This window comes from Glandiceps talaboti, chromosome 12, assembly GCF_964340395.1.
Source record: "Glandiceps talaboti chromosome 12, keGlaTala1.1, whole genome shotgun sequence".
Taxonomy (NCBI): Eukaryota; Metazoa; Hemichordata; class Enteropneusta; family Spengelidae; genus Glandiceps; species Glandiceps talaboti.
In genome coordinates this window covers 1,135,369-1,161,985 of record NC_135560.1, presented here as the reverse complement: position 1 = coordinate 1,161,985, position 26,617 = coordinate 1,135,369, and the positions used below count along the sequence as shown (strand labels likewise).

The window sequence follows — 26,617 nt, the reverse complement described above, 5'->3', positions numbered from 1 at the left end:
TGTTATTCTATATGACGGTCATGGAGTCATGCCCTGGGAGGCTTGGTCCATGCGCGCGCGCGCACCTGTGTGGAACTCGTGGAATATATATGTACTGCTTCTTTGATATTTGTACTGCAAAAGAAAGAACGCGAGAGTTGCCTGCAATGTATATGCTTAGTTGACGAGTGAAAATTAATCCGTGAGAGCAGATCCCATGGATCAGTGGCAATGTAGTCGTGGTCATGGCGACGAAACACAGTTCAGTTTTAAAAAACAACAACAATATTTGCATAACAAAGGCCAAAGACAGTACCATGTAAAAGCAACAAGTATGGCTGCCACAAATCTGGCCAGGATACTACGTGCATGATCGTGGGCCGGCTGACGCTTTGAATTGTAGACCGCCAGACCGTGGTATGGTCGAGTACTAGTTAAAACAGTAAGTGCCACTAAAAGCTTTGATATCACGTAGTTTTCTAGTTGTCGACAATGTGTCTTTCACATTCTTCTAGGGCCAAGCAAGGGCATTGTATGACAGTGGTCTGTATGGGTCAACGTAATCAACAATATTAACACCTTACGTCCTTAGTAATAACATGAAAATCATAAATACTTCCATGGTAATAGTAAATTTGTTGTCCCTGTGTACTTTCTCGAGCAGTCATTGTGTGCTACCGATGAACTACTTCTGTAAAATGTAAAAACGTTGCAATTCCATAACTAGTATTAATTCATGGACAAAACAGTGAAAAATGAGCCCATGGAAAACAAAACGTACTGCGCAGTGTAGGCTACACTGCTGCAGCTGCAGCTGTAGGCCTACTTTGTAGTTACTTGTCTGTGTTACTACTTAGTATGGTATCATGGATGTATTAGGGGAGATGTATCATAGATCCTCTTCTTCTTCTCCTTCTTTGATATACTACATACTACTGAACGTCCCTAATAGCTCTGGATGAGGTTCGACGCAGACTCAGACCAGTGGTCTGTCACACAGACGAATCTAAACCCCGCAGCGTATATATCATATCCAGAGCTAGGAGAAAAATCAAGAGCTACGTCCCTAATGGAACTAAACGAGTAGGATATGGTGTGCGCAAATGATTGCTATTAGTCGTTGATGTTGCTGTCCTGTACGTGCTCTATTGAATGTTGATAGTACTTGTTTTAGCTGCAATAATATTGTAGCGTTTGATGTAATTTTGAGGGTTTTTTCGTTCCTAAGTTTAACCCGAATCAAACGGTTAAACTTCGGAACGAAAAAGGCACAAAAACAGGCGAAAAAACCCTCAAAATCACACCAAACGCTACAATTATTGCAGCTATACTTGTTTGAATTCTTCTGAATCTGTTATGTTGATGATATCCTGTGGTAAACAGTTCCGATCTCTGATTGTCCGTGGAACAAATGAGTATTTGTGAAAGTCAAGTGCCCCTCCCCCATGGCTTTGTGCAATATGCTGAGTCGTCATGTTCTCCCTCCCGTTGATAATGATAAGTTATCCCATTCCGTTCATGAGTTCTGTTACACTTGTTTTCCAGTCACAGTTGTTGTAGACCATTCTTGCTGCCCTTCTTTGTATTTTGCCTACCTTTTGTACTAATGCTTTAGTGTAGGGTCCCACACTGCAGAGCAGTCATCATATGAAACCACTAACCACTTTATTACATTGCTAAAATAAAACTGCATAGTGAAGAGCTGAACAACAGAACCAAGTATCTACACATTACCAAAAAACCCCTAAAAATAGTGGAGCTAATTCTGACAATAGGTGGCTTGTATTATTTACATGATGATCCCTTGAGTGATAGGCAAATTAGGGCTAAAAAAACATGATTTGTTTGGTGAAATGTCTGTAGGAATATTTAGGCCATAGGAGTGTACAGAAATTATTGTTTTATTGATCTCATTAAAACCATTACTAGATTTAAACTGAATGAGTTCCACAAGGGTAGTCTTAAAATTTCATGATTTATGCGAGCTCTATATATGTGATTTTTCAAGTCCCAGTGAAAGTTAGACGTCATAAATCATCTTGTTCAAATGCCCACTTCGTATTCTCAGCACAGGAAAGCTTATCATCCTCAACTTCACTTGGCTTTTGTGATCCCCTACATACCCGAGATATATACACCTGTTTCCACGGCAAATAATAAATGAAATTCAAAACCCTCATAACATTGCTATTACACATCAGAAAGTTTACATACTTCATGGTAAGTACCGAAACAGTTTAACAACTTTAATACAGGGAAGTGATATGGTATTATTGCCCTAATTCGTCCCTGTGTAAAGTGTATACATTCCTGTTTCGACCGAGATTGACAGACATACCATCTGCTCCAAATCCTATAAGTTTTTCATCAGTTTTGTCACATATACTAGTTTTTGTCGCACCACCACCACCCCCACCACCACCACCACCGACATGTGCATCTTGAACTTCCTTCTGTCCCACTAAATTCACCAAGAGTTAACAAGTCGGTTGGTCTACTTGTCGCATGTAGACTATATCACACTCGGTGACTCCTGCATATACAATGTAGCTCTATCGGTGTCGCCATCCATCAAAATAGAAATATATTTAGCTTCATTTCTGATATTTTTAGCTGAGTCATTCATGATTCATCCAGCAATTAATGTTCCGTCTGATCATCTCTGAGCAGATTGTGAGTGTTATCATAGGTTTGATTTAGGGACTGGTCATTTTCTTGGGGGGGTGATTTTGCCATTGGGCCATCAACAAGTCATTGAACCCCCCCAACCCACTATCTGTAAAACCAAAAACAGACTGACCCCCTATCACTTATTCCCCCCCCCCCCCCCCCCCCCCCCCCATATACCATATTCACAAATAGGTATTTTTTTATTGTAACTCAATGTGGACTACTTGACTGTCTCACTAATACTTTATAAGATCCTGGGATAGCACTATCACATAATTATCGACAACACAGGGTAAATATATTCAAAATGTAGTTTAATAGCATCGATGACAGATAGGGGGAAAGCTTGAGACTTGAGAAGGGAATATGTACACCTCTCGTGGGTGTCCCATGTCTCCCCCTAGAAGTCCTGGAGCTTTTTTACTCGTAATATTAGGCAATTTTGAGACTATTCAGACACTTTCAGGCAATAATTTTCAAGCTTTACAAGACAGCACCAACATGTACAAACCACATATACATACACATGTAGGGTTGACATTTTTCAAATAAGGTTTAATACTAATAGCATCTTGACAGTAAGAGATAGGGAGAAGAGCTTGAGACTGGGATGTGTCCATTTCTTGTGTGTGTGGGTGTGTGTGTGTGTGTGTGGGGGGGGGTCCTAGGGGGTCTCCCCCTAGAAGCTCTATTATTGTCTATAGGTTTTGTTTTTTTACTCTCAAAGCCCATTTTTAGGCTATTCAGACACTTTCAGGCAATAATTTTCAAGCTTTACATAACAACACCAACATATAACCAGATTTAAACTGAATGCCTTCCGTAAGGGTGATATTAAGTTTTTTGTTCCTACATATAATAATTGCTGGAATACAACAACCTTGTTATAGTAGGCTATTACTACATGATATACCCCTGAATTGGCAAAAAGGTGTGCCAAACTAAGAAATCTGAAGTGACTTTGTGATATCAATCTATTTACGTAGTGGAACATGTGTAATGGCTTTTGAAATGAAACTATTCAAATTTATAGGGATACACATACATACATTGTATACGTACATTTACCCTTGCATACAGAACAAATGTATGGATTGCTATTGGTATCATTTGAACATAATGAATTTTAGCTCTATATCTGTGATTTTTGAAGTTCCAGTAATTTAAAGTTAGTTGTCGAAAAAGTTGTTCAAATGTCCGCTACCTATTCTCAGTACAGGAAAGCTTGACTCGACTTCACTCCACCTTCGCGAACCCCTACATACCCACGATATGTACACTAGTTTCCACAGCAAATAATAAACACAATTCAAACCATCTTAACATTGCTAGTATGTATCAGAAAGTTTACATACTTTATGGTAAGCATGATACTGGTCTGTACTTTGATTCTATACAACTCGTTTATGGCAGCAATACCCTTTATGTAACACTTGGTTCAAGAATTTCGCGATGCATGCCACAATGAGGTGAATGTCCATGGCTCTCAAATTCGTTTGGTTTCTCAAAATATAAAATTCAGATCATATTTCGATATACGTGCCTTTTATACAAGCAACCCCAATACTTTGAAAGGTCTAGAACAAAGCCAATCGATGTCGGAAAATTGGGGAAAATTTGACCCAATTAAACCACTGAGTAGTGCTGAGTACACTGCCCATCATTGCAACACAGTAACAACATTTACTTATCTCATTTGCATTGTTGTGATAATGTGTTAATACAAATAAATGCACGCGTTCTGGCAGCAAACTCGCCCTTAGTATCGAAAGATTTGTATTTAAAAAAAGAATTTTAATTTTTATCAAAAAAGGGATTTATCTTGGCGAATTCTCCAGCAAGAATTTTTGGTAGAAAACTGGTGATTTCACCTGGAAGTTGAAGCTGACCTAGTTTGACCAACTATCTCCTCATGCATGCTTTCAGAAACAGAAATACGCGCGAGTATCGAAAAAATAGCGCAAATATTGCGTTGCCGCACAACTTCATGTTCAGGGCAATGATAGATATATAATTTTTTGAAGATTTAAAGTTGTAACCAAAACAAAATTTTCATACCTAATTTCCATCATCATAATCCAGCCATCCTATGTTGGAAGTGTACAAGACAAGTATAGCAACATCCTAATCAAACTTTAAAGGGATGTGTCTACAAGGTTTTGTACTTCTTTATTTTTTAAAATCAATTTGGAACCAAGTCATACCAATGTTACAGGTTTATCTTTCTTGGTTGTCTTATTGTAATATTGTAAAAGCTAGCTACATTCAGTTTATATGGGTAGGTGATGAAACAGCTGTCTTACAATATATTACATAATCCAGTCATAAACCAAACTGGCCATGCTACAGGCTTTACCACCAGAGGAAATAGTAAAGTAAACATTATAGTTAATTAACAATGTACTGTTCTCACTGTGTCAGCTATTAATGAGGACAAATGTACACATTCTCAACAAAGTTTAGCTCAATCTACTGGGTAATTTCAGAGTTGAAGATTTTTGAGGAAAAGCAATGACAAAGAATACCACTTCTAGAAACATCTCACAAAGTTTCAAACTCATTCACTTAGTATTTTTTGAGATATGTTTTTGACCAAAATTCACATTTTTACACCTTAATTCCATATCACTCATGGAATCATGGTATGCTTAACATATCTTCGTCCATACATCCCTAAATGCATTTCCATTAAATTTCAGCCCAATCTGCTCATTAGTTTTGGAATTATAGATTTTTAACCAAAAAGACACATTTTCAGCCCTAATTTGCATATCACTGATGGAATCATCATGTCATGAACAAATCTTACTTTACACCCCCTAAAGAATGTTCCCACCAAATTTCGCACCAATCTGCCCAGTAGTTTCTGAGTTTAAGTTTTTTGACCAAAAATCACATTTTTTGACCCAAATCACACACCTGTGCAGCGATCATTTTGATTTGAACAATTTCCCAACTAGACACCCAAAGTAATGGCCCCACCAAATATCATGGCAATCGGTTCAGCAGTTTTTGACTTTAAGTTGTTTACACACATACACACACACACACACACACAGACAGACAGACAGACAGACACCGGGCGATGCCTATAGCACTACTGAACCTCAGTTCAGTTGTGCTAAAAAGTAAAAAACAAGATTTTCAATTTTGAAATAGTAAAGAGATGGTATGAAGTTATGTAGGCAAAATCTCCAGCATGGTTGCCTGCAGATGCGATCTTACAGCCAACCACACATGTAATAATGTGAAGCTTTTATAGAACGATGTAGCATAGATCTCACGGTAGGAGTTTTTAAGGCTAAGAAAAAGAATTGTTTCTGGTCAGTGTGCATCACTTAAATATCCCGCTTCTATCTTTTTTAGCACAACTGAACTGAGGTTCAGTTGTGCTATAGGGATCGCCCAGCATCTGTCTGTCTGTGTGTGTGAATGTGTGTGTGTGCAGTGTTCTCCCCAGAGGGTTTTCACATATCTGGCCCGATATCCTTTAATTTTCACCGTTACGCTGTCAGTTGTCCCGATACGCTATCAGATTGCTTAGGGTTCGATAAATTGCATGTTACATTGTTCATCTGTCACTCTGTCAGTTGACGCCTTTGTTGTTTTCAATGTATAGTCCCAACATTTGTATTGATCCTTCACACATAAGCGGCAAATAAAACTAAAGAGTTTCTAATTAGTTCAAATGACTATTCAACCCTCTACCACTACCAGACAGATTTCATTGAAGTTTGCCGTCAGTATTGTTTTCGATAGGAATAAAATGCGTAAACCCACTAATGGTAGTGTGATTCACACTGCAGTACAAGCTTTCGGTAAATCAAAGGCAAAACCAGCCTATCAGTAATGTCGGTTGGGCCGTAGAAGCTTATCGAAACTGCCAGATTTTCATGTCGGAACTGCCAGATTTTCACAAACAAACGATGCCATGCCATTATGCTATAATAAAGTACAAAAGTTCGACAAACACATGAAGTTGGCTTTCAGTGTCTCGTTCGAGTATGTCTCAACCCAAGAGCGATTTCGTAGTTGGTTTACTCCCATGTCGTGAAATGAGTTGAACAGACTAATGTACCTTTCGATAAAGTGGCGATGCTATCTCCGATTATCAGTTTCATGTTCAATTTTACTCCAAAAACACTTTTAGTTTGTAGTTAGACATTGTAGACTGGTACATCATATGACTACGAAGAAAGCATGGATTTTCCAATATGGCGGCCATGATGTCACAAACTATCGCGAGTTTTTGAAGTCCTCAATAGGGAAGTATAGTAAGTCTCATGTATCACAAAATTTCAGACTAACACGATGTCTGCAGCTGTACACAAACTTTTTGTGTTTCGAAAGTCTAATTTATCTGTGGACATTTAGATTGAAATAATTTCAGCTTTCCTAAGAATAATAATCAAAAACACTTGTTTTAAAAAAACTATTATGAGTTACTTACATGTATTGGTGCTAATATTTTGTAGTAATAAATTGGCCTTCACTTTGGCCACTGTACTACTTGTTTGATATTATGATGTACTTTGATTTTATCATTTAGTTACTCAGGAATATAATTATTTTGTCATGTAAATGTATGCTAATTTATGCTAATGAGCCGATATCCTATCAACAAAATCCTGGGGAGAACACTGGTGTGTGTAAACAACTTAAAGTTAAAAACCGCTGAACCGATTGCCATGATATTTGGTGGATCCATTACCTTGGGTGTCTAGTTGGGAAATTGTTCAAATGAAAATAATTGCATCAGAAATGTGCATTTTACTTTTCAAAATGTGATTAAATCACACTTACACATTTGAGAGTATTGTGGAGTCAACTTTATTACATAACAACACTTGAAAAAGTCCCCCCCCTGACAAAAGTACTACATGTTTAAAACACTACATGTTCAAGAATGTCTACCAGAAATACATAACTACAATACAAGGAAAGAAAAAAAAAATTGTGTACGGCTGGCAGTCTGCGCTGCCTAGCTTGCTACATGCTGCAATGGGCAATGCGGTAATGGCGGGAATGCCACGTCATGTGACAGCTCTCGCGTGATTTAAAAATACCTCATCAAGTGAGCCACCCCTTAAATCACACTTACACATTTGAGAGTATTGTGGAGTCATCTTTATTACATAACAACACTTGAAAAAGTCCCCAAATATCCCAAATCTGAGGGAGAGTATTCAAAGGTAGGAGGTAGGGAGAGAGGAGGTAACCTGCATAGCAGAGTTAATTTTAAAGGTTAGAGGTAACGTTAAGTACTTCATATAGGCATCACTCTGCCAGTCCCCCATGATCTTAATAACCTCCCCTGGGATGCCACATTGAAGTGCCCATGATGCTCCACCGCGCCGCAAGCTGTGAGCAGAGTACTGCTCTTTAGGTATCCCTAAATTAGCAAGGCATCCACGTAGTTTGCTGCAAAAAAGGGAAGAGAGGAGGGGTTTAAATTCCCTGTTGCCTGTAGGCATGACAAAGGCTGGTCCGTTCCGGGGTGCATTGACAGTAAGAGAGAAATATCTGAGAACAGCCCATACTGGACACAGTGGGTGCCGTGGCACTAAAGGAAGAGGCACCACCAGTACACTGTCCTTGGTTTGATTAGTTTTAGACCAATAAATAGAAATGGATAGACCCCATGTCTGTACCTGGAAGGCATTACGAGACAAATGTTTAGCACTATAATCAAAGCCATGCAAGGAGGGAGCCAGAAAATTTGACTTCCTTAACAACCCAAAGAAACCAACAAGGCATGCCGCCCAAAAAACTGAATCAACAACAGTAGACAGGTTCAATTGCTGACGTATACCTAGCAAAAGTTTAGGAGTAATAGGCAGCTTCCTATTGACAAAAGTACCCTTATCTTTGGCAATACCCCTCAAGACAATTGACAAAAACCAGTTATCCTGCAACGGGTTCGCAAACCCATGCTCCAAATGTAAGATGCGAATAATATTTAAATATTGTTTGATTGAAGAGTACTTAAGCGTACATGCTAAGTATGCCGCATATCTGCATACCATGAGTGGGGAGGCTGGGACTGGTGGGTAACCCATCTGTAAGCAGAATTGTAGGTAAGATTTCCAGTGGGTACTGTAAGTACGTTTTGTGTTGGTAGCAAATGCCTTTGCTCTGTATGTCTCCACTTCCAAGTCAAGCTCCGCTGCCAGCTTTGTGATTTTTGGATCTGAGAATAAACAGTCATCAGTGCAGAGTAAGACATATGAAATGGAAGCCTGTAGTAGGTAAAGCAAGGGTGTGTTGCACCTGAGGGGTGTAGGAGTGAATGAAGGCGGAGGAACTGCCCAGGTTCATGCAATCTGGATATGGCATCTGGAATGTCATTCTGCTTCCCTAGAACATAAACAGTATGAATAGAAAAGTTAAACCATGCTGAAAGCCAAAAAAGGATGCGCAAACCTTTCATCACCACCGCATTACGTGTTGTGCCCTTATTGATTACGCTCACAGCGGTGGTATTGTCTGTATGGAGAACAACTCTTTGATTTGTCCAGAACGGTGCCCAACGCATGGCTGCAAGCAAAGTTACAAGGGTTTCTTTATAGTTAGTCCCCGCGGAACGGGGACCTATGGATTGGGTTCCGTCTGTCCGTCCGTGCGTCCATCCGTCCGTCCGTGCGTGCGTGCGTTTGTCCGTCCGTCCCCAGCCGTTTCTTGGAGATGCCTGTACCGATTTTTTTCAAACTTGGTACAGGGGCAACATGCTATGGCATACATATGCACGTCAATTTGTTTTATGATACGATCCAATATGGCCGCCTAGCAGCCATTTTGTTTGCGAATTTTCCCTGTCTAAAGCCATAACTCAGACATGCTCACACAGATCTCGTTCAGAGTTGGTATTAGGACAGTGTTCTATGGCATATATGTGCATATTCATTGTTGTCATGATACGATCCAATATGGCCGCCTGGCAGCCATTTTGTGTGTGATTTTTCATGTCCAAAGCCATAACTTAGACATGCTTGAACAGATCTCATTCAAAGTTGGTATTAGGACAGTGTTCTATGACATACATGTCCATATCCATTTTCATTGTGATACGATCCAATATGGCTGCCTGGCAGCCATTTTGTTTGCAAATTTTCCATGTCCAAAGCCATAACTCAGACATGTTTGAACAGATCTCATTCGAAGTTGGTATTAGGACAGTGTTCTATGACATACATGTGCATATCCATTTTCGTCATGATACGATCCAATATGGCTGCCTGGCAGCCATTTTGTTTGTGAATTTTCCATGTCCAAAGCCATAACTCAGACATGCTTGAACAGATCTCATTCAGAGTTGGTATTACAGGGTTCGCACGGTCCTGGAAAACCCTGGAAAACCCTGGAATTCCAAACCCTCCCTGGAAAACCCTGGAAAACCCTGGAAAAATGCGCCCTACCCCTGGAAAACCCTGGAAAATGATCATGATCAATCGATCGATTAATATTGACGATCGTCATGTCTGTGCTCGTGCCACCCATTCATATGATTCTGAATCTCGTAAATGTGAAATGGCGAAAATATTTTCAAAGTCTTTCGCCACGGTGGTGAATCAAAATTCACGCCGATTAAACCCAGACAGTCAAACGATCGTTCCACGAGACACTTTGCCCCAGACCGTGCCTAGCGTACACTGAATGAGCGCCGCAGTGTTTGTTGCGATCTTGCGTATATTGCTACTCCATCTCCCAGTCGTCATTTCAGGGACATGATATTGTAACAATCCCGGCCAGGGGTAACAGTAGGTCTGTTAACAAGATTATCGTAACATTGTAGCGAGTATCAAAGCATCATCAACCTCGATTAGAAATTGTTACAAGTTCGGCGCACGAGTCGACATACTACAAGCTCAGACATGGTAATACTAGGGCCTAGGGAAGTGCAGTTGAATTTCCGGGTTGTGGAAGTACGGTTGTGACTTTTATTTTTATGTAGTCGGTACAGTAACATTCGTCAATGGTCAAGTTGAGAAATCGCGATGTTCCGCAACTCGTGGCATCCGTATATAAACATCGAGACGCAAGCGATGAATGTATTCAGTTATTCATAGCTCAAAATTTCGTTACGTAAATGACGTTTTCATTCAAAATTTTGAAGAAAAAAATTATTTTAGGTGACTTATAAATCTAGTAACATCAAACCATACAATAACAAGGACAAACTTGAGTTTTTAGTTTATTTTTCTGGATATGTCTGAATTAGACTGACGAATGCTGCGACTCAATCTTACACGATCAATGCAACAGCTTGACGAAACGGCTACTTAGGACAGCGGTTTCTCTGTTAATCTTAGCGTACAAACGTGGTTTTGAAACCAACGTCTTGCAGAGTGTCGATTGTCTTTAAAATGTTTTGTGACATATTATGGGAACTGTTGATAATTTTTTCTCGTCCACATCAGACAAATAGATGTCATTCAAAAAATATACTTTAGTGTCAACACCCCTGGAAAATGGCCAAAATTCAATATAGATACCCCTGGAAAACTGACGAAAAAAACCCCTGGAAAGTCCTGGAATTTTGTTTTGCTTTAAGTGTACGAACCCTGTATTAGGACAGTGTTCTATGACATACATTTGCATATCCATTTTCATATTAATATGATCCCCCATACCCGACCAATCCTTTATTGTTGTAGGCATGTTCCATGTCCGACAAGCAGACACAACATATCTAAGTCTGTTTGATTTAGGTTCACAAGTGTTGTTGCGTGATCAGAGTAGTGCTAATTCCTTAAAACCCAATCATAGCGGGGACTATGTCATTCTCAATGGCTTGTTAATGTGTAGACTCACTGCACCTGGCCAGCAAGACCAAGGATAATAAAACCAATCATTCCGAAAGAAGGCACCCACAGCAGTACCAGATGAGTCAGTGTGAACATCAGTGACTAGTGCCTCGTTGAGGAATTTAGTAGTACCATTAAACACAGGCAGGTACTGCATCCACCAGTCAAGATCTGCAAAAAATTCAGAAGTCAATATAGCTTTATGCCCTTGCTGTTTAAGTACAGCAATAGTGTCAAGAATGCGACGGAGGAAAGTTCTACCTCCCTGTATCACTTGACAAGCCCAGTTTAGTTTCCCAGCAAGGGACAGCAATTGGCGTTTCGACGCGCGCTTCTTATTCCTGAAAGTAGCAAGTAAGCAAGACAATTCATGCAATTTGTCCTGCGGAAGAGACAGTGTCTGTGCAACAGAGTCAATCCTGACTCCCAGGAATGTAATGCATTGTGTGGGGCCTTCCACCTTATGCCAAGCAATGGCAAAGCCAAGTTCACGTAACAACTTAATTAAGACATTGAGAGCATTTTGATAATCCTCGTATGTCTCAGCAATTAAAAGAAAATCATCTAAATAAACAACCATACAATCAATACCCTTTCTTACCAACATATGACGTATTGACTGAGTAAGGCGATGGAAGATCATAGGAGCTATTTTCGCTCCAAAAGGTAACCTAGTATCATACATATAAGTTGGTTCACTATGATTACTGAAGGTCCACTTCAGCCCAGTGGCCCTGTAATCATCAGGATGAATGCGTACATAACGATAGGCTGACTTAAGGTCAACCTTAGCCATAAATGCCCCTGGTTGCATCACATTGATAGCATCCTGCAATGATTGATATGTAAAAGAAGGAGCTGATGCATAGTCATTAAGCCCTTTGCCAATGGGGCGACTACAATCATGGATAATACGAATGTCCCCTGAATTTGATTTAGGTATGGCACCAAGTGCACTAGTGATATCTGGTTTGTCCTTTGTAACAACATAACGCCCCTCAGCCAACTCAACCAAAATTTGAGCTTCAACAGCATCTCTGTGGTCTACATTAGTTGACGATTTATAATTATTTTGCTCAACTTTAACTAAATGCAAATCATGGTCAATTATACGGAAGCCATACAAAAGGACATTTAAAAGAAATTCCCTGTCAGGATCATCTGACGCTAACTCAGCTTCCCACACCTCATATTTTAAAGCGCTAGGGTTATGAGGTGGAGCATGGAGGTGCCCTAGGCTATTGTGTTTTTTGCCAAAGTGTCAGACTTATCTGGTTGGTTACTGTCCAGATGTGTCAGCTTTGAATGTTTCTGAAAGCAAACTAAGCATACATGGCCATAGTTACACCTACTACCAAATTTACAATCGCCTTTGTTAAACCCAATACACACTGGTTTGCCCGTGTGTTTATCCACTGGTGCAGCCTGTCCATAGTTTCCCCCAGTTTTACTGGTCTTGTTTTGAGTGAGAGGCATTTTCTCTCTGAGATGAACAGTGGATAAATGTTGGGACTCAGTTCCCCTGGGGAGGTGATAGACAGACTGCAACATACGGAATTCACGATCGTACTGAAGTACTGATACCCACTCATAACGATCTGCTAATTGTGTTACTTTAACTGTATAAGCTAAGTATTGTTTAACCTGAGTCATATCATAAGCATGGTTCACTATTAATTCATACAAAATTCTAGCATTGGCAGCAATGTATGCATTTACGTTTTGAAAGCACATAATTATTACGATAAACTTGATCGTAGCGTAGGATTGACACGAACACTCGAACAAGGTACGGAGAAAAAATAGTTCGGTAGAACAGGGGTGATATGCTCTGAAATCACCCCTGTTTGACGTCACACAGTAGAAGATATGCACGTATTTATGTGATAAAAAGCTATATACACATATACATGTAATGGTGTGTTCATATCATATAAAGCTACATGTATATACACATATACTGGTGTGGTCATGTCATATAAAGATATGTACACATCATATAATGGTGTGTTCATATCATATAAAGATATGTACACATCATATACTGGAGTGTTCACATCATATAAAAATATCTACACATCATATAGTGGTGTGTTCATATCATATAAAGATATGTACACATCATATAATGGTGTGTTCATATCATATAAAGATATGTACACATATACTGGAGTGTTCACATCATATAAAAATATCTACACATCATATAGTGGTGTGTTCATATCATATAAAGATATGTACACATCATATAATGGTGTGTTCATATCATATAAAGATATATACACATCATATACTGGTGTGTCCATCTCATATAAAGATATGTACACATCATATAATGGTGTGTTCACATCATATAAAGATATGTACACATCATATAATGGTGTGTTCACATAATATATTGGTATACATGTACATATCATATAATGAAATGTTCACATTGTATAAAGATATGTACATATCATATAATGAAACTTTCACATACTATAAAGATATGTTGACATCATATATTGACTGAAATAGTCAATATATTGTATTTTTTAGACTTAAGACAGCTGTGGCTTTCCATATACAGTTGTGCTATAGCACTACTTTTTAAGAGCTTTGTCCTATGTTATCCTGTAGAAGTATGAATCAGGGAAGTTTTTTTGTATTGTTTAGACATTAGGGAAAGCAGCAGTGCTCAATGATTAACCCAGTAATTACAAGTACCTGTACCATGTATACTACCAAGGTTCACACTGACAGGAAGTAGAACGCCACCATGGCAAATTTTGGAAAGGGGTACAGAAATAGTTCACTTTGTATATACATATACATGTACATGTAACTATAATGCTGTCATTCCTTTCAGGTTATTCCATTTTTTCTGTGTTGGTGTTGCTAAGCTAGTCTCTAAAATGATGGCTGCAAGACAAAGAAGACCTAGGGACACTGCTGTTATGGATCTTGCTGCTGAAAAGATCAAAATGGACATGGTCCTGAGAGACACAGCACAACCAAATCTCAAGAGCAAGAGAAGCTTTGATTTCAAAATGTGTAAAAAGGTTGCTGAATTAACCCAAGTAGTTCACATGCTATTCACTAGAAATCATGAAAAGGAAGTAGAGATGGAATGTCTAAGGGATGCATATGAACAGGAGATACATCTTATTATATCTGATGCTAAAGGTCGAATTGCAAGACTTGATAGAGAACTACTGGAAACTAGGAAAAATTCTAACAAGGAAGCTTCCAAATTAAGAGACGAAATGAGAGAAAATATAAAGAAATTAGAAATGAAATATCTTGACGAGGTGAAAATTAAAGATGCCAAAATTATTGATTTGGAGAGGGAGAATGTAGATCTCAAGAAGCAATTGTCTCTAGCAAATGAGACTGTTCAGAAGTTTGAAGAAGGGGCCTCAAATGAAAGCCAAAGTTTACTGAAGCAACTGAAAGAGAGAGATGCACAACTTAAGAAATTGGAAGGCATAATCACTATTAGGGAAGAACTCTTGCATGAAAAGGAACAACTGCTGAAAAAACTAAGTAAACAAATAGAACAAACTGAGGTAAAACTGATGACTGAGGTTGAGGAACTGAAAAAGACTTTGTCAGAAGTGAATCTGATGAAAGAAAACCTAAGTCATCGGAATAGACAACTTGAAGATGACTTGAAAATGCTGAAAAAGGAATTACGGAAACGACTGCAGAGTTCAGGAGGTGCAGATAGTGCAAAGACAGGCATGTCCAGGACACCATTGGTAAGTTACTGTGAGTCTTCCTATATTATTAACAAATTAGGACAGTGTCCTCTGTATTCTATACTTGCTGTCAATCAAATTGTTCCAATACATTGTTGTAGTCAACAAATCGTCATATTATACATGTATGGTCAACAAATCATCGTGATGTCTTACATGTATAATAGTCAACAAATCATTGTGATGTCCATATATGGTCAACAAATCATTGTGATGTCCATATATGGTCAACAAATCATTGTGATGTCCATATATGGTCAACAAATCATTGTGATGTCCATACTTTATATGGTCTACTACTGATAGAAAATATAAATTCTGCCTCACTACTGTCTTGTACGGTGTCCCTTGAGATTGCGCGATACTACTCAGCATGCAGTGCGCATTCTACTTCAGCAACAGTAGACCACATTAAATTTAAAAATTCACTCCGCATTTTCAACAAAAATTTTACTTTCGTGAGAGAATTCTCATAAAGTGACTATGAGTGACTATGTATTTTAATACCCTCCTGTATTCTGATATCCCAAATTTGGGAATTCTAGTGACTATTTGTCACAGTTCGACTCGTTGGTAATGAAGTCCGATGCCAGCAGTGTAAAAACAAGACAGAAGTACGATAGGAGAATTACTTGAGATTTTGAATCACAACCCCAAATCAGGGAAAGGACAGTCTATGGGCAAGACAGGGACAGTAACATTGAGGTGTGGAGAAAAACTCAAAAAACAGATCACCAAGAAAGGCGGAGGTAACGGCAGTGACCACACTGCATGGTCTACTGCGATGCGCTGTACGATTTCCACCGATGTATTATTGAACTCCGAAGCTACCTGAACACCTAGGCCATGGTATCACCCATTCAGCATGTAATGAGGTACAGTTCATGTACAGTTTTGGAAACGTTGACTTTATGCAAAGAATGATTCAAACTCAACAAGAGTCTATGGCACAGGTTGGTGGTGCACTGCAGATGCTAACATCCAATATAGCGGTGGCAAATTCGAAAGTTGATTGTAATGATGTTACGCAGGAGCCCAAAGCCAAAAAACACGTCAGACATTCTGGATTGTGATAGCCCTGCAAAAATGAGTAAAACTCATGCATGACGATGTGTCAGATGATAATGAGATATGGATTACAATCAATTACTGCAAGCTCCAACAAAGAATGTCAGTAACAGTGCAGACGACATCAGTGATCACGAGGACTACTTGAAAGAATGGATGAAATGTATGACATGGAGACCAAATGCAGACCCCCACTCAGTGAAGACTTGGCAACAGTGGCAAACAAACATCGTCGCAAACCATGGCCTGTTTTTTACGGCAACATTCTTAACAAGCCTCCCACTATGGGGTGCTGTTTGTAAACTTATTATTTAACTATATTATTTGTTTAAAAGTCATTATTTAACACAATTATATGTGTATAATCGTTTATTTACAAATCATGTAAGACCTGATAATTTATATATAATTTATAGTCGACCAAATTATATACATATAATACATTATTTAGACAATTATTTATACATAATGTATTATTTATAAATAATTTTTAGTGCAAGTCCATTATATACATATAATAAATTATTTAGACAATTATTTACATATAATGTATTATTTATAAATAAAGTATGTGCAAGTCTATTATATACATATAATGCATTATTTAGACATTTATATATAATGTATTATTTATAAATATTTCAAGTGAAAGTCTCTTATATACATATAATACAAATATAATACAAATATATTGCCATCTACACTGCCAGATCTACACTTACATGTAGGATATACAAATGTAGTGCAATCCACACTGCCAGATCTACACTTAGGGTATAGTGCCATCTACACTGCCAGATCTACACTTAGGGTATAGTGGCATCTACACTGCCAGATCTACACTTAGGGTATAGTGCAATCAACACTGCCAGATCTACACTTAGGGTATAGTGCCATCTACACTGCCAGATCTACACTTAGGGTATAGTGCAATCAACACAGCCAGATCTACACTTAGGGTATAGTGCCATCTACACTGCCAGATCTACACTTAGGGTATAGTGCAATCTACATGTACACTGCCAAATCTACACTTAGGGTATAGCGCAATCAACACTGCCAGATCTACACTTAGGGTATAGTGCAATCTACACTGCCAGATCTACACTTAGGGTATAGTGCCATCTACACTGCCAGATCTACACTTAGGGTATAGTACAATCTACACTGCCAGATCTACACTTAGGGTATAGTGCAATCAACACTGCCAGATCTACACTTAGGGTATAGTGCAATCTACACTGCCAGATCTACACTTAGGGTATAGTGCAATATACATATACACTGCCAGATCTACACTTAGGGTACAGTGCCATCTACACTGCCAGATCTACACTTAGGGTATAGTGCCATCAACACTGCCAGATCTACACTTAGGGTATAGTGCCATCAACACTGCCAGATCTACACTTAGGGTATAGTGCCATCAACACTGCCAGATCTACACTTAGGGTATAGTGCCATCAACACTGCCAGATCTACACTTAGGGTATAGTGCCATCAACACTGCCAGATCGACACTTAGGGTATAGTGCAATCAAGACTGCCAGATCTACACTTGTATTGTTATGCTCGTTCCAGGGCCGCGATGCCCAATAACGGAGTACATTATCAGTAATAATGTACAGCGAAATTCACTGGAATTGGTAATGCTATAATATAATGCCAAATAGTCAAACTACTAGTAGTTCAGTTTATGAAGAAGGTTTTAACAAACGGCCATCCTTACATGATACAAAGTCACATGGGATACAAGCATTGTACTCAGGACTACTTTGCCGTTGGTCCCCCCTTAAGAACATTTCTCTTAAAAACTTGACATTAAAACTAGTGACTCTGATTACTCTCTTATTGGCTCAAAGAGGACAGACTCTGCACTTGATTGACTTTCGGAACATTGTAAAGACAAAACAAGATCTTATCATTAAGATAGGGGATCTGGTGAAGCAGACAAACTCAAATTGACATATGAAACCCCTAGAACTTCCTGCTTACCCTCCAGAAAGGATGCTTTGTGTACTTACCATTTTGAGAGAGTACATGTATCTCGTATGGAGACATTGAGAAAGAGAGAGACTGTTCTATTCATTAGTTATGTTGGCAAACATTTGCCTGTTTGTAAGTCTCCCATCACAAGATGGATTAAGACCATGTTATGATATAATGCTGGTTTAGATTTAAGCATTTTTAACGCAACCACAGTGTGTAAGCCACTGCATGCTCACTCAAGGCACACAGTGTGCCACGTGTAGCTGCCACTGCATGCTCACTCAAGGATATTTTATGAGTTGAAACAATTCTTTCTTCAGTTGGATAGTCAAATGAGAAAACATTTGCCAAGTATTACAACAAACCTATTGTTACAGTTGGTGAATTTGTCAGAAAGGCGTTAGACAGAGCAAAGTTGTAAACCTCTGCACCTACATACATGTAGACAATTTCTGCAACTTTGTAAAGTTAAGATTTTCGAAAATAAAGTTATTGTGATTGTTATTAATATTATTTTCTAACTGCCTAATTTTAGTTCATGGATACAGCTCTAAAACATGTTGAGCGACACCTTGCAAGACAGTGGTGAGGCAGAATTCAAAAGTTAAACAAAACTTACCTGTAAGTTGAAGTTTGACTTGAATTCTGCCGAGCTGCTGTCACAGCTAAGGTGTCACTTGCCCATTCTGTTTGTGGGATAATACACAACAAAATATTATTTGCAATGTGATTATAAGTTAACCCACCCTTATAATGGCATATATTATTGTATCCACTTGCCAGTAAAGACTGCATGCTGGGTAATATCATGCAATCTCAGGTGACACCTTAGCTGCGACAGCAGCTCAGCAGAATTCTAGTCAAACTTCTACTTACAGGTAAGTTTGGTTTAATTGTTGAATTATTCATTAAAAATAGTACCACCGATGGTAGTGAAGCACAGCTGATTAATAAAAACAACAAAAGAAAATGTTTTGTGTATTTAGTGCAACTGAACTATAGGCACGATGAAATGTGTGTGTGTGTGGTGTGTGTGTGTCTAAGATTAAAATTATTCAAATGAAAGTGATCACACCACAGATGTTCAATGTTGGTCAAAAAATTTGTTGTTAAAAAACCCTAAACTCATAAAGTATAGGGCTGATTGATCCAAAACTTTGTGCGCATATTGTAAGTAGATGAAGAGTTGTTCAATCATGACATGATGATCCGTATTATGCAAATTAGGTCTACAAATGTGTACATTGGGCTGAAATTTTAGTTAAGATGTTTTGAGGGGTGTTTACACAATGTAGATGAAGAATTATTCAGATGATGATGATCTCGTCAGTGATATGCAAATTTGTTGGGGATGTTTCTAGAAGTGTTATTCTGACGATGTTGTTCAACACATATTAACACAACTGGCCCTAGCAACCATAACCATGCCCTTATCAACAGCCAAATCCTGAATATATTTTACAAAGGTAACAAGATTGTTGGCTAGGCAAGACAGTAAACATTCGAAAAATATATGCAAATATGCCTAGCAACAAGATCACATCCGTAGCAGCAGCGAAGTTGTGGTGCAAAGATAACAACAGGGATGGTTATAGGCAAGTGGATAAACACCCAATAAGTGAACACATATTTTCCTAGCAACAATACCAAACCCATAGTAACAGCTGTTATTGGCTGTTAGTGTCATTGGCAAAGTGATGGAATTGTTAGTGTATTTGGTGTTTCTATAAAAACTAAACATTTTGAATTGTACTTGCAGAATCTAAATGAAGAAATTGAACGTCTTAAAAGAGAGATTAAATGGTATCGAATGGAACTATGCAACAGAGAGGGGAATTTCAACCGTGTCTTTGCTGAGAATAGACCAGTTCGGTTAGACACAAGAGGTGTGGGTGGTGTTAGTCGAGAGAAAACTCTACTAACTGCTGATGAGATGGTAAGAAGATAATCAATTGATAAAATTTCTTCTATTTATTTATTGGGCACTTAGACTACATGTACATATATATACCTCATCATGTATGTAGCTATACAGTTGTGCATGACAACCAGTGAATAATCTGAGTTATCCTTGTTTACCTTATAGAATTAAAGGTTGTATTATAGCTTGTGCGTGTGTACATGTATGTGTGTGCACGCATGCACGCCCGCATCCGTGTGTCCATAATATGTCTTTTCTCAGAGATGCAATATCCAATTTTTTCAAACCTGGCACAAAGATGACATGCCATATGGGATATATCGGTATGTATGTCACTTTGTTTTGCAATATATGCAAAGCTGACAGAATTGCAGACCAAAATCTATATTTCCCTCATTAGCGCAACTGAACTTCTTAGGTTCAGTAGTGCTATAGGCATGGCGAAGTGTCTGTCTGTCTGTCTGTCTGTCTGTTTGTATGTATGTTACTAGCACAACTGAAGTAGAGCTACATGTATAGCCATGGTGAAATATGTGTTTGTGTGTGTGTGTGTGTGTGTGTGTGTGTGTGTGTGTGTGTGTGTGTGTGTGTGTGCGTGCGCGCCAGACCGATTGCCTTGGTACTTGGTGGGGACATTACTTGGGCTTGTAGATGGGAAATTGTTCAAATGAAAATGATCGCATCAGAGATGTGCATTATGGGTCGAAAAACATGGTTCTTGGTGTGAGAAAGTGCTTTGACTTTCTAGAAATTAAAGGTTATTGTTTTGTTGATGCCATGAAATCTTTTATTGGCTGCTTCACATCTCAATGTCAAGGGTATCAAGATTAACCTGTCAGAGGTTGCTTGGCAACACTGTTTTTTGCACAGCTGAATTAAAACTTAGACACAGCCTTTGAAACCGAATCATTCATGCTACAGACATGATAAAGAGTTTTGTCCAACTGTCTGTCTGTCTGTCTGTCTGTCTGTCTGTCTGTCTGCCTATCTGTGGTTGACTTAATATTAAAGAAAACCTAAAAGTCAAAAACCAATGAGTTAGCACAACTGAACTAATGAAGATCAAGTGCTATAGACATGGTGTGGTGTCTGGGTGTCTGTCCATATGTCTGTCTGTACATATGTGTGGATGATTTAAACTCAAAAATCGCTCAACCAATCTTGGTATTACTTTTTGAGTTTAGTTGTAGTAGCTCAAATGAAAGTGATCGCATCAGAGATGTGTTTTGGGTCAAAAAACTTAAACCCAAACATTATGCCATGAGTGTAAACATCCACTGATCTGACTAATGGAGGTAACACGTGTTACCTCCATTAGTCGGATCAGTGGATATAAAAGGCATGTTCATATTGCTTTTTTCGTGGGTTTTTTCTTCGGCGTAAATAGGTGAGAACGATTTGTAAACAGAGGGGATCAGCTGTATGTGTTCACACACCATTATCCGCCGGCGTAAATGCATGTAAACAACATGACTGACGTTGTAGAGACTGCCTTGTGTTTTTTATTGCTGTATACGTTCATGCGTTCAAGAAATAAGCGAAGATGTCTTCTCATGCATGTTAACAATTTCACTCGTCGTCGTGATGCCCAGTTTAACATTCGACAAGCCATCCAACACGCTCGACGTCGACATGTCGACCAATGTGAATTAATGTGTTTTCTATTCGTACAAATTCTGAATTCAGTCACACCAGTTGTTACCTCTTTCGCTCTCTACTCCCGTGTGCCCCTGACATTCAATGTTTCTTCTCAAATAATGATAGTTTGACATGTCGACATAGTACAGCAGATATCCTACACAGCGGAGAACCACCGCCGGTTTCAGTATGAGTAAACCCTGGGAGTAAACGGCAAATAACTAATTTCTTTTCTCCGGCTAGTATTCCAGGTAGGAGTGATGGAAATGGTGAACAACCCATTAATAAGAAAATAATTCGCAACGAGACAGCAGGCAAATTCTGCCTTCCGAAATACTTCCCACGCTAGGCCTTTCGTTGTTATGGCGGCGGCGGCAAATTTGCACTTCCGTATGTGATCTGTGCACTGTGTGCATGTCTGTTACTGTACATGTAACAATATCAGTATGTATCAAATCTTGTATCGTCTTTACTTTAATTTATTTGAACTGAACAATCTTCAGAGGAATTAGTGTGGCGTAGATGGACTGGTAAAAAAGTCAAAAATGATTCACGCAATACTCAACTTCCAAACACTTACGGCACTGGTGAAATGACCCAATATATGTTATCAATTTCACTTCGCACATCAGTCGTCTGCTATGAAATATTTCAGTAAACCAAACGAAAAAGAAATCCTACCGAACACTAATTGTACGTAATTACGTGATGTTGAGAACTAGCTGCATTTATTTGCAGATTAATTACGTGATGCCATCTGACTTGCACATGTAAAACGGGACGGGTTCCCCCAGTCATCCCATTACTTTTCCGAGTACATTCACATTCAGTCTCAGTGAAAAACTTCAAGATGGAAATATCGTAAAATTAAAACCAGAGGACAAGTACCTAAAACGTAGACATCAATAGCAACCGTTTTACACAAACCATATATTCACAGATACATGTACCTCCAATGCTCACAGCGTTTGAACTTTTATGGCTGTGATGCTCGCATGTCGGCCTAAATGTATACTGTTAAAAGTTATAATCGAGAGTCAATACAAAGGAAATCCACAAAATCTGAAGAGAATATTTACTCAAATTACGGTGCTATCTCGGCAACAACTTCTTTGATAGCAGTTTCCGTAAATGCGGTGGCGAAGACATCGTGTGCTCTAACATAAGGTATCTTTTCAGATAACGAAAACTTATCTCACACGTGTTAAATTTTGGGCAATACGGTGGTTGAAATAGCAAATTAACCTCTCGTTCTCCTAATATTTCGCGTAAGTTTGGCTCTGCAATTCGACGGTCAGGAAAACCCAAAAGTAGCAACATTTTGAAACGGGTAGTACGCTGACATCTCACTCACGTTTTCAGTGTGACCTCGACTATTTGCGTTACCGTTGGAGAAATTGTAGCTATTTCTTCCAGTCAAACATCGGAACGGAAAATGGTACAAAAACTGAGGAAAGAACCCCAAAATCACAGTACACACTACAGTTATTGCAGTTAGTATAAGACATAGTTTGAGTGAACCATGTAAACGTTACATGGAAGGCCGATTCATTGAAGGGATGATGCGGTGTGGTACATCAATCATAATAACAATATTTATGATTCGTTGCCGACTTCAATGTTTTTTTTTATACATTGGTGGTTCTGAATAAAGATTAGCAAGCTTACCAAAGTGTGATAGTAAAGTTGAGTATATGAATACAAATATGTTTATGCCAACTTATAACCAGTACATGAAATGGATTCTTCCGGACAAAGTTTTATGACTTCACCTGCGGTGCTACACACCACTGTTCTAATAAACAAGAAAGGCCTAAGTACGCGGCGACATCAGTTACAATATAAACATGTGGCTCGGTAATTGTCGATTGAACTCTCAATATTGCGCACTAATTAGCTGGCAACATCGGTAGTTTGCTGTCCCGGAAATTAGTGCGATGACTGTAATACACCGATTGAGGGCGCTTACACTGGCGTAAAGCGTTCACACCTACAACTTCGTACAAGCTAATCCTTGCCTCCGGAGGATCTGCGGAGCTGAATCGACCAAAACCTCCACAGTAAAATAATCCACAGATTCTCCGGAGTCGACCATTCACACACGCAAATCACCTCCAGAGTTAATCTAAGTCACTGATTCTGCGGAGGATATGTCCTAGTGTGAACGGACTATTACACTCACGCATAATGCGTTAATTTGGGCAAATAGTGAGTTTGTTCTAGCAAGCTACTAATTAATGCAAAGCTGATAAACTCAGATAAGACAGTGATATCAGGTAGGAAATAGAATGAAAAAACTGAAAGGAAACAGTATTTAAAACTTTATTTGAAATATACAGAAAATAATATTAGAAATCCGGAAAATAGCGAGAACAAAATTGATTATTTGTCCTTTTCCCTGTAGTGACACTTTCAATGGAATGGTTTTGACTCTCACCATGGAAGTATAAGTGCGTTATACTTCCATGCTCTCACCAACACCATGAAAATGTAACGCAAATGGGTTATATTCCAAAATCCGTAACTAAGATTACGGTCCGAGGAGGAAAATGACGTTCTATCGAAGCATTGCAATGTTATACTATTGTCTTGTTTAGCAGCTGTTACAGCGGTAGCGAGAGAGTGCTACAGAAGTCAACTTATTGTACCAACTCCGACTGACACATCACTCAAGCAATAGATGTTTTGGACACCCTTTTTTACCTTCCCTCCACTGCAGCTAGCATATTATATAGAAATAAAATTCATGTATAAAATGTGTGATAGTGAGGCATAGATAATATTCAAATATGCAAATGGTAGATGTTCTACCTGAAACAAAAACAGAAATATTTAAACCTCACGAAAGGTGCCTCCATATTTACCACGGCTCTGACATCGTGCTCCGATCTGACACGTCTTCAACTAGTGCCTCCTCAGAGTACGGTGTCTATATACATAGAGGAGTCAATTTACGTAATCTTTATCACGATGCTATATGATATGACAGTTTGTCATGTCTTTTCCTCCTTGATGTTTTCTTTTTATGTGATTTTTGTTGTTGATGTCGGGGGATTGAAACTTTGGGTCGGCCGGATAATGAAAAACAGAAAAATAGAAAAGGGTGACCCTAATAAATTGAAGTACGTCAGACAACAATTTATCATTTCATGATCATTTGATTTGTTAAATATTACAGTTGAAGAAAGATCACGAGTAAAAATACCCAATACCATACCGAACTTACATGTAGTTGAAGTTTTTGCTACACTGTGAATGTTTTATTGTTACATATTCAAACAATGCGAATCTCGTTGTTGTATTCAGAATTGAAACCATTTTCAAAAGAAATGCGATACTAACAATTACTGTATGATACAAAATCGAGACAATATAAACTCGTAGTTTATATACTTCCAGGTAGTTTGTATTTTACAAATACTGTGTTGTAAATTAGAACAATGCTCATAAATGGATAATCGTAGGGAAACTCTTCTTCTTTCGACATATGGCACACTTCCTACTTTATTGACTATGGAGAATATCATTGAAATTTATGATAGTCAATGCCGCGATCCTGAATGACAGTAAAACAGAAGTGATTCATTTGCATTCAAATTTCAGACCTCACAAACCTTTATTGGAACTCCGTGTTGGGTTGGATCAAATTGTACCATCTGCCATTGTGAGGAATCTTGGGTTTTATTTTGACAGTGTTGTTTTATCACATAGTCAAGTTTCGCAAGTCTGCAAGTCAGCTTCATTTGTTTTAAGATCAGAGAGAGGCGGTCGAGGCGTTTTTCGCCCATTCTGATTGGGATTGATCGTTAGCAAAGACTGTACTCGATGTGTTCATAACTTGGTTTCAAGCAAAGAAGACGGCTAGAATTGACGTCAATGACAGATTTACTTTTTGTAATTGTGTACATGTATATGGCACACTATCGTGATTTTCAGCTATTGACTATCATGTTTATTTTGGAGATAAATGTAAGCATCATTAGGATTAGTTCGTTTGTGTGTACTACATGTTGATTGACAGCTGCATGGCGTTATCAACAGCAAAGTCAGCGTAGCTTTTCGGATGTCTGACCAAAAGTAATTTTGAGAAATGTACCTCAGATTTCCATTCTTATTGAAAACGAATGCGGTAATTACACACGTCATATATTCAGAATGAATGGTCACAGTACGGTAGATGTCAATGGTTGGAACATGTGCAAAACTGCAGTTTAGCAGGAGCTATCGCTAGGTTGTTACCACTTCCCTATTGTTTAGCAAAATGACCACAAAGGGCGTTCGCCATTTATATTTAAGGAACTTCACGGGCACCTGGGGGTGTGATAATCTCCAAGAAGATAAGAGATAAAGCAATTGTCTGGTGACTGGTCGCCCTGGTAATTATGAGATTAGGGGTGTTTTTAATTTGGATAAGAGGAGAAGAATGGACAAGATGTCTTTACTTCGTCAATTATAAAGAAAGAATTATATAGAGCTGAGAGAAAAGTAGCCAAGGAAAGAAGGGAAAAGTTTCATATCACCACAAAAATCAATGAGCCAATTGATCAATATCACACACTGAATAAGTTTTATTTAACCACAAAAATTAATCATTCAATCAATGAATCACTCAACCAAGTAATCACTCAATCAACAGATTGATCGATCGATCAATCAATTAATTACACGCTTGCTGTCCCCTGTGATTATACTGCCAATCCATTACTGACTTCATGCTGTATTTTGTTGTAAAACTTAGCATGTGTAAATTTCAAAGTATGTCTGACTTATTGATATAAATACTTCATGAAATACATATGCTTTGT

At 38.5% G+C, this 26,617-nt stretch overlaps 1 protein-coding gene across 1 annotated transcript in view; it reads left to right on the top strand.

The window, feature by feature from the left end:
- Window positions 1–297: 297 nt before the first annotated feature.
- LOC144443713 (uncharacterized) overlaps window positions 298–26,617 on the top strand; it is a 47,926-nt gene continuing 21,606 nt past the window's right edge. The window contains exons 1-3 of the mRNA XM_078133252.1: window positions 298–421; window positions 14,305–15,196; window positions 20,013–20,189. Of these exons, the coding sequence (XP_077989378.1) occupies window positions 14,351–15,196; window positions 20,013–20,189 (1,023 nt within the window). The 5' untranslated portion in view covers window positions 298–421; window positions 14,305–14,350. The remainder of the gene's footprint in view (window positions 422–14,304; window positions 15,197–20,012; window positions 20,190–26,617) is intronic.